The sequence below is a fragment of the Peromyscus maniculatus genome, chromosome 4, assembly GCF_049852395.1.
Source record: "Peromyscus maniculatus bairdii isolate BWxNUB_F1_BW_parent chromosome 4, HU_Pman_BW_mat_3.1, whole genome shotgun sequence".
NCBI lineage: Eukaryota > Metazoa > Chordata > Mammalia > Rodentia > Cricetidae > Peromyscus > Peromyscus maniculatus.
In genome coordinates, this window is record NC_134855.1 from 142,719,663 (window position 1) to 142,729,181 (window position 9,519).

At 45.3% G+C, this 9,519-nt stretch overlaps 1 protein-coding gene across 1 annotated transcript; it reads right to left on the bottom strand.

The window, feature by feature from the left end:
- Positions 1–598: 598 nt before the first annotated feature.
- Positions 599–3,947, bottom strand: Spint4 (serine peptidase inhibitor, Kunitz type 4). The gene is made up of 3 exons (XM_076568745.1): positions 3,116–3,947; positions 1,762–1,931; positions 599–704 (listed from the first exon to the last, which is right to left on the bottom strand). Exons 1-3 carry the CDS (start codon positions 3,441–3,443, stop codon positions 696–698), a joined length of 507 nt encoding a protein of 168 aa, XP_076424860.1. The 5' UTR covers positions 3,444–3,947; the 3' UTR covers positions 599–695.
- Positions 3,948–9,519: the final 5,572 nt, after the last annotated feature.

Sequence of the window (9,519 nt, forward strand, 5' to 3'; positions counted from 1 at the left end):
GAGCCATGGCCACGACTACCAGAGTTACAGAGAGCTTTATTGGGAGGAAGGAGGGGATAGGAGAGAGGAGAGCCAGGCCTGGAGAGAGAGAAAGATGGTGGGGGGGGGGGAGCAGAGCAGAGCAGGGAACAGAGAAAGAGCAGAGAGAGCATGTGGGGTCTGCATCTGGCTTTTTTAAGGTGCATAAGTAGTCACCAGCACCCCCTGAAGATGTAAGACAAAAGACCCCTAGCAGGATCCTAACACCACAGATGCTTCCCTAGAACATGAACATGCTTGAAGGTGGATGGCCAGTTGATTTGTGGAGTATTCGAGAACTGGATGACAATTATTTTGACCCGCAATGAAATTCAGAAACAAAGTCAGCTGGAGAGCAAAGAAAAAGGATGCCACAGTGATTGACTCATGAAAGGAAGTGGGCTGGTGCCTGTAGGGGGTCATATATAGTTTATATCAGAAGCATCTTGGATAGAAGTGATACATGAATTCATAATGTGGCTGAAGTTCAGCAAATACTCAATTAAAATTGTATACAGCTAACAAGTGGGGAGGATTGACTAGGCAAGGAAATGAACAAGAGTTTTGAATTCTAAATGTTGTCAGAGATTTCAACTTTATTCACTCGGCACGGTTTCAGCATCGTTTTTCTCATCCTCTGTTTGCTTTTGCCTACTGATTGACTGGCTGGTTTTGGATTAGTCCTTCTGTTAATAAATAAAATTTGTGATTATTATCATCATCAGTATAGCTAAAAGGACCCATTCAAGTGGTTCTTAAGGTATCACCCAAATTCCATAGCTGTCTATTGCTAATGTTCTATCTAGAAACAATCCATAAACAGGTGTAATGCTGGGTTGTGGGAATATGCAGATTGGTCAACCAGCCCCTCTGCTTTGGAGTGTGAGCTCTCTGTTTAGACAGTCATGACAGGCATTGTACTGTGACTGGGGTCTTCCTATCCCCCTGACAGTCCCTTAGCTTTTTTTTTTTTTAAACAACCACCAAATAGCAACCTATGAGGGTCTCAAAGACCCAGGCCATTCATTGCCACAGTAGTGAGATGCTGGGTGGAGAGTTGGGACCTCTGCATCCATGTCCTTCCAAGTGAAAAGCAAGGTATCAGCTGCTTTGGGCTTTAAATTTCTTTTTTTTCCCTGACCTCTTTATTAAAAAAAACTTTTTACTAGCTCTTTGAGAGTTTCATATAACATGTTTTAATGCTATTTGTCCCCTCCTCCAATTCCTCCCAGATTCATCCCTTACCTTCTCTTTCTAGTTTTATGATTTTTTAAAAAATGTAACCCAAGTTGACTTGGAACTCACTACATAGCCCAGGCTAGTGTCAAACTATTGATGATCTTCCTGCCTCAGATTCCTGAATGTTGGATTACACAAGTGAGCCACCATGGCCGGCTGGGCTTTTCAGCTGGAAAACAATACCGGGCACTGGCATTTAACACCGACTTGTTTGCATCTGGAAGGAATTGCTTGGGTCCTTGCTCATTTTCCCTCAATTATTCGGTTTTTCGAGACAGGGTTTCTCTGTGTAGCTTTGGAGCCTGTCCTGGATCTCACTCTGTAGACCAGGCTGGCCTCGAACTCACAGAGACCCACCTGCCTGTGCCTCCCAGGAGTACTGGGATTAAAGGCGTGCGCCACTACCGCCCGGCTTCCCCTTGTTTCTTTTTAAGTGTCGCTTGTAAAACTGTGATCCCAGCCATCCAGCATCATTAATGGTGGGGTGAGGCCCCAGGGGCTTACCTGTTTAAAAACGCAGTAGAACTCGCAGAGGTATTTACTTTTAAAGTTGTTCCTGTTGCCCCCACAGCCAGAGAAGACGAAAGGCTCACATAAGGATGTTATCTTGTTGAAGTAGTATCTGAACACAGCCAAGTTACAGGTTCCCTTCTTGACAGGGTGGTTGCATATTGCTGTCGATAAGAAGCCCAGGTTCAGAGCCTCTTACTAAAAGAATCATCACTCTTTTCTTTATGGACTACGAAAGCTCCCCCCGCCCCAACCCCGCCTTATAAATCTGATTTTATCACTGGGTAGCAAGTTATAATGCCTTGAGCATGCTCTCTATGTGATACAGGACAGTAAGCCTGAGCTGTCTGGAGCCTGGGCCGGCGTGATAGAGGATACTTGGAAAAGGACCACACCCTCCACCTTCCCTAGTATTCCTTATTCACTTTAAGCATCCCGCTTCCCGAATCTCGACATACTTCCTTGGTTCTGGAAGTGAACATCTCACTTGGTGTCTGTTGGCACTCATCATTCGGAACCCTTCCTTTAGTCCCTTCCCGCTCATCACCCGGGCACACAAACATAGATGTTAAAAAGTCTTTCCACCTGGCATCTCTACTCCCGAAGGCTTGGTTTCTGCTGCCAAGTCCGGCAGACCCTCCCCTCCTCCAGGTCTCTAGTGTCCTCTCTCACCCTGTCTCCCTTCGGTCACCCACCTAGACTCACCGGTTTTCCCTGATAGTGTAGAAGTAGATTCCAGCAGGCGCCATGGTGACCATGTTGGAGACAAAGAAAGTTAGTGTTGCTCTTAATGAAGTCCAGTTACAGTCCTCTCCACCACTGGGGATTCCCTGTCTCTGCTCTGACTTTCCCAAAGTGCCCATCAGAATTCAAATGAAAAGCAAATTAAATACGTGGCATGGGAGTGCTGATGATGGTCTTGGCCCCTCTGAATTCAAGGAATTTAACACAGTGGTTCTATGAAGATGTATTGAACAGAAACGAAACTCATACCACACACACAGACACTCACAGACACACACAGACACACACACATACACACACACACACACACACAGAGAGAGAGAGAGAGGGAGAATTTCTCAGATACCCTAATATTAATTCAATTTTTATGATTCTCAATCTTTTTTTTTGTCACTGAAACTCTCTGGGAGAGACTTGAATTGGTTTTATTTTTCTGTCTTCCTCTTTCTCCAACCTCTAGCGGGAACTCAACATAATCCGAAGGCCTAGACCCCTGGAGTTTGATGTCAGAGGAGGGTTTGGCTGGTCATCAGCAATACCATCCGGATTACCTGGATTTCTTTCTCCTTCACTTCCTCCAGTTCAAATGTTCATTTTTGCTTACCTCCAAGATGCCCACTTTCACACAGTTGTTTTCTGAGTCCTTTAAAATGTAAATCACTAGAAATCATCTGCATGAGCAGGGAAAATGTGAGGAGCCGCAGGGCAAGGCGCATCCCTTGGGCTTCCATGGTGTTCCTGACGGCGGATGGAGACCGGCTACGCTGAAATGTTATGTCCTGGAGGCGGAGCCTCCCCTTCTCTGAGAAGTTGAACCCATATTTGAATTTAATTTCCCTAGGGCCTGGACAGGGCACTGGTGTATCCAGAATCAGTGTAGTGAGCAGGACAGTAAGTACTTGGGTACCCAGCCATGGAGTTTGAAAGACCATGTTTGACAGAGCCCTAAGGATGAACCCCACCTCTTTCTCTTCATCTAGGGGTTACAGCTGCTTAGAACTCAGGCCATCGGCATTCTCATTATTTTAAAAATTAGGACATAAACAATGGGTTTCGCTATAGAGTTTTCATAGCTGCTTTTGTTGCCCCTTAGTTTCCTGCCCCCACTTCCCTTGGCTCCCTTCTACTCCCACCCCCTCTTGCCTTCATGTCACATGGATTTCATTACTCTCCATTATCCTTATTAAAACTCTCCCTGAGGTCATCTTTCCCCCACAAGTCTCATGGCCTATTCCTGCTCGTACATGTATGCACATGTCTAGAGCTTGTCTGCTCTGAGAAAAGCCATGTGGTATTTGTGTTTCTGAGTCTGGGGTTCGTTGCTTGAGATAATAACTTGCACTTCCCATCAATTTTCCTGCAAATGTCCTGATCTCTCTCTCTCTCTCTCTCTCTCTCTCTCTCTCTCTCTCTCTCTCTCTCTCTCTCTTTTTTTAATGGCTGGATGAAACTCTGCTGTGTACATGTACTAGCTTTCCTTCCCTTCCTTCCCTCCATTCCTTCTCTTCCCCCTCCCTCCCTCCCTCCCTCCCTCCCTCCCTCCCTCCCTCCCTCCCTCCCTCCTTCCCTCCCTCCCTTCCTTCCCTCCTTTTGGAGACAGGGTCTCTTTACATAGCCCCAGCTGCCCTGGAACTCTCTAGCCTTGACTTCACAGAGACCCTCCTGCGGCTGCCTCCCAAGTGCTGGATACAAGCATGTAACCTGCCCCCCCACTACCTTTTCTTCATCTTTTTCTCTGTTCACTGACATAGGCTGTTCCATTTCCTAGTATTGTGACTCACAAACTATTGGCTTGTGTGCTTGGTGACCGCAGAGGCTGGTAGAGGGCACTGGAACGCTGGAGTTATGGATAGTCGTGAGCGGCCGGCCGTGTGGTGCTGGGAATCTACCCTGGTCCTCTGGAGAGGATTAGGGATATCCCACCTGCATTCGGTTAGTATTTCTTGTATGTAGTTACTTACTTCCACTAAGAAGGCCAAAATGACTTCACTGAATTGAGATGTGAGAGTGACGCCTGCTTATACAGTTAAACCAAAAAGAGGTCACAGTTTTGCCTGTCGTGACTGGCCTTGTGTAAGAGCAAAAAAAATAAAGGATGTAACAAGGTTCCATGAAGCACTCAATTGGGCCATTATATCAAGTAGAGATTAGCAGAAGCATGGAAGCCGGGATATAAGAATGGGAATGATGGTTCCAGCCCACCTTTTCATGTCAGAAATGAAGATTCGGGTCACTCTAGGGCAAAACCTTCAGATTATCCCCAGAACTAGCTGGAGGCGGGCAGCAGTGGAAGAGAAAGTGTGAAAACCCATGGGAACTCAGCATCTGAAAGCAAAGTACAGCTGCCTGGACTTCCTCGCTCGCTCGCATGCTGTAAGTGGAAAGAACAGTCTCCAGTGTGCTCTTTGGAGTGTGTGGTTGGATGGTAATATTTTCTGTTTAGTCTAACTAACTACTGCCTACGTCTAAGGTTTTTTTTTGTTTGCTTGTTTTTGTTTTTTGAAAATCAGGATTCACACAGAACTGTAAGACTTTGGATCTGAGACCTGGAGACTTTGGGTTCTGGTCAAGGGAGTGGACTTCGGCTATCTTTCTTTGGGGAGTGGCAGCTTCCTTTTGTTATTTTAGACAGAGGCCACACCAAGGTAATAGCCATCCATATTAGTTGCAATAGCAACCCAAAGTGATCATTTGAAATAATCTGTATCCTTTTTAAATTTAAAATCCCTTTTTATTGTTTCTTTGAGAATTCCATAAAACCTATTTTTTTTATCTTATTCACTCCTCTCCCCCAGTTCCTCCAAGATCCACCACCTTTTCCTACCCCACCTAACTTTGTATCATAGTTTGTTTCCTTTCAAACCCATCAAGTTTGTTTCCTTTCAAACCCACCAGGTCAAATTTGTGCTACCCATATATTCTTGGATATGTGGCCTTCCACTGAAGAATGGTTGACCTACCAGAGGCCATGCCTTTAAAGGAAATGGACTCTCTGGATTCTCTCTGTCTTAGGAGCTATCAATTACCAACCCTCTTCTGGGAGCAGGACTTCCAGCCTGTCTCCTCTCTCCATGCTTTGGTCTGGTTTGAGCTCATGCAGGTACTGGGACATCTGAAAACTTTTTTTTTTTTTTTTTTTTTTTTTTTTTTTTTTTTTAGTTATCCACCATCTCTGGCTCTTATAGTCTTACTGCTCCCTTTTCAAAATGATCTCTAAGCTGTGGGAAGAGGCATTGTGATATAAATGTCTCATTTATGGCTGAATATTTTACGGTCTTTTACTCTCTGCACCTTGGCCAGTTGTGGGTCTCTGTGTTAATCTCCGTCTCCTGCAAAAAAGAGGCTTCTCAGATGAGGCTTGAGGGATGCACTAACCTATGTGTCTAACAATAAGCCATTAGGAGTCAGTTGGATGCTACATACATTTAGCAGAATGATAGGTTCTCCTCTATAGCCCATGATCTGTCCAGCCAAAGGTTCTTGGTCTTGATAATGGTGCCGGCTCTGGGTTCTATCTTGTGGAGCAGGCCTTAAATCAAATCAGAAAGTGATTGGTTACTCCCATGACATCTGTGCCAATACTGCTTCCATGGGTGTGTCTTGCCAGACTGGTCTCTATTGTAGCTTGTAGGGGTCATAGGCGAGCAAGATTGATGATTAATTCTCTTCATCAGTGGTGGGCATAGCATCTTCCAGCCTTATGAAAGCTAACCAGCAGAGATGAATGTTCCATGTGAGTACAAACTTGATTTGTCCAGGTTGCGTGACTCAAGTCTTAACCACCGAGTTCTGGAGGACTCACAAAAGTACTGGCAATTGCCTGGAATGTTTGGGGACCTCACTGATCAACAGCTCCCTAAGAGGTAACTGAGGTAATGCATTCTTGGAACTGGGCTTGTTTTGTTTTGTTTTTTTTCTGTTTGTTTGTTTTTCGAGAAAGGTTTTCTCTGTGTAGCCTTGGCTGTCCTGGAACTCTCTCTGTGGACCAGGCTGGCCTTGAACTCAGAGAAATCTTCCTGCCTCTGTCTCCAGAGTGCTGGGATCAAAGGTGTGCACCACCACTGGCCAGGAGAACTGGGCTTTTTGTTAGTTTGTGGTGTCCAGCCGGGGCGTTGTCACCCTGTTACAGTGTGACACCATTTGAACTATTAGTGTGGGTATGTTTACATTTTAGGTTTCTACAACGGTAAGTTTCCATAGGACTTTTTAAAAAAGCCTTTAGTGTTAGTTATCTCTTTCTGTTTTCCTCCTCTGTGTCACCCTCCCATCCCCTACCCAGTTTAACCCTTCCTGTTCCGTTGTTTTCCTTTAACCCATTAGATCACTGCATTCTATCTCCCGTCTCTTGAAAGCTCCCCTCACCACGACCCCTTAGTTATCTCCTCATCTCAATGGGTATTCCAAATGAATCATACATATTGGAAAATTCAAAGCTAACATCCACTTTTATCTTTCTGAGCCGAGTTACGACACCCAAAATGATTGTTTCCAACTCTACTCATTTATCTGAAAATCTCACAGTTTTGTTTTTCCTAACAGCTGACTAATGCTCCATTGTGTAAATGTACTGTATTTTCTTCCCTTCACCCACTGATGGACATTTAAGCTGCTTCTGTTTCTGGCTAATTGTGACTAGAGCAGCAATGAACACGGATGAACAGGTATCTCTGTAGTAGGATGGATATAGAAACTTTTCATGTAATAACACATGAAAAGGGAATTGTGAGAGCCTGTGCAGAGCTTAGCTTGTCTGGGGAGAAGGAAATGAGGAAAAGGATGATTACTCAGATGCTAATGTGGAGGCCACTGGTGGCTGACCAGACACGCGTGTGTGTGTGTGTGTGTGTGTGTGTGTGTGTGTGTGTGTGTGTGTTCCTGCATGTGCTGTGTGTGCATGTGTGTTTGAGTGCATACAGACCAGAGGAGAGTGTGGGATGTGTGGGGCCTCCTCCTCTGTTAATCTCTACCTTATTCTCTTGAGACAGGATCTCTGACCGAACTCAAAGATTAATGTTTCCACTAGGCTGGCTGGCCACTGTGCTCCCAGAATCTGCCTGTCCTCGGTCCCCAAAGCTGGGGTTACAGGCACATGTATGCGGCCTCGCCTGGCTTTCTTCACATGAGTGCTGGGGATTTGAACTCAGGTCTTCATGACTGCTCAGACTGCTCACTCTTAATCACTGAGCCGCTCCATAGTCCCTAAAGACATCTTTTGGTGCATTACCCTCAGATCATACTTAGAGACAGTGGGATAGACTAGAAACAGAGAAGGAACAGTAGGGAGGGCGTAGGAAATCTAAAGTTTGAGAATTCAAGAGTGAGACACTTTAACCTGGAAAAATAGTATTTCAGTTTTTTCTGCAAAATTTATATAAATCTAGGAAGACTAAGGGCTTAAAGGCTTTTATAGAAAGAGCTATATTTAAAGGTGTCTGTGTTTTACTGACTTTACTGTTTGTTTGGTTTTGGTTTTTATTTTTATTTTTAAATTTATTTCATGTGCATTGGTGTTTTGCCTGCATGTTTGTCTGTGTAAGGTGTTGGATCCCCTGGAACTGGAGTTAAAGACAGTTATGAGCTGCCATGTGGGTGCTGGGAATTGAACCCAGGTCCTCTGGAAGAGCAGTCAGTGCTCTTCACTGCTGAGTCATCACTCCAGCCCCTGGTTTTTATTTTTTGAGATAGGATCTCAAGTAGCCTCACATTGTTTTCAAATCTACTACATAGCCAAGGATGGCATTAAACTCCTGACCCCCTGTTTCCACCTCCCAAGCTCTGGGATGACAGGTTTAATAACTCATTTTTGATACTGCTCTACTTAAAAGATGTTTTTAGATTGGTTTATCTTATTTCATGTGTATAGGTGTTTTGCTTGCATGTATGTATGTGTACCGTGTGTGCAGTGCCCATGGGGGCCAGAAGAGGGCGTAGGATCCCCTGAGCCATCTCTCCAGCTCCCTGTTCCATTTTACCTCCCAGAATTCAGGATGCCGGATATTTTTCATTAAGCTCTTTGTGGTTACATGCAAACACAGGAAAGGATGCTGGAGCTGCATGTGTCCACGGAGAGAAAGTGAGGCGTTCCATCTCAGAACACAGCACTTCAGATGAAAGAGGCACAGAACAGGAAGCAAGGAGGGTCATTAACTCTATTTTTTTACCCTTGCGTTTTCCGCTCTGCCTGCTGGAAAACTAATAACCAACAGTTCATGAGTAACATTTGGAGCACAGGAGTGACCGCTAGCACTCCTCAGAGAGAAGAGGGTCAGTTTCAGACTAAGCAATTTCCTGGACATAGGCCTCCCTCTCAGTTGTATGTTTTGCTCTGTGGCATGGGCTTCCTTACCCTTCCTTCCAGCCTCAGTGCTAATTCTCTCACACTTGATGAAGGTGGATGGAGAAGAAAGGCTGTATTTTTATCTGAAGAGAGTGGGCCTTGTGTCGCTAGAGTTTTCCGCCTTGCCCACAGGGACAAATCTTTGTCACCCGCCAGTCCCACAGCCGCTCAGACCCAACCAAGCAAACACAGAGACTTATATTGCTTACAAACTGTATGGCCGTGGCAGGCTTCTTGCTAACTGTTCTTTTATCTTAAATTAACCATTTCCATAAATCTATACCTTGCCACGTGGCTGGTGGCCCACCGGCATCTTCACATGCTGCTGGTCATGGCGGCATCTGGCAGTCAGTCCTTCTGCCTTCCTGTCCTTTTATTTCTCCTCTCTGTTAGTCCTGCCTATACTTCCTGCCTAGCCACAGCCGATCAGGTTTTATTTATTGATCAATCAGAACAACTTGACATACAGACCATCCCCCAGCACAGCCAAGTGCAGACCATCTCAGACACCTGCACTCAGGCCCATGGTCCTAATCATCCTCTAAGCGGACCTGCTGGGTAACGCCACAAAGAACCCAAGAAGGGCTCCCACAGGACATACAGAACATCCCACAGCAGCCTTGGGCTGGAAAGAGGGCTTAGCAGAGGACTAGGGCTTGGTTCCCAGTGTC

What these genes read in the sequence shown, in the direction of transcription:
- Spint4 (XM_076568745.1), bottom strand. Translation starts at nt 3,443, where the DNA reads ATGGTCTTTCAAACTCCATGGCTGGGTACCCAAGTACTTACTGTCCTG. An exon ending in TGAAAGTGGGCATCTTGGAG is followed by an intron (nt 1,932 to 3,115) that starts GTAAGCAAAAAT and finishes TCTTATCGACAG; the next exon opens with CAATATGCAACCACCCTGTC.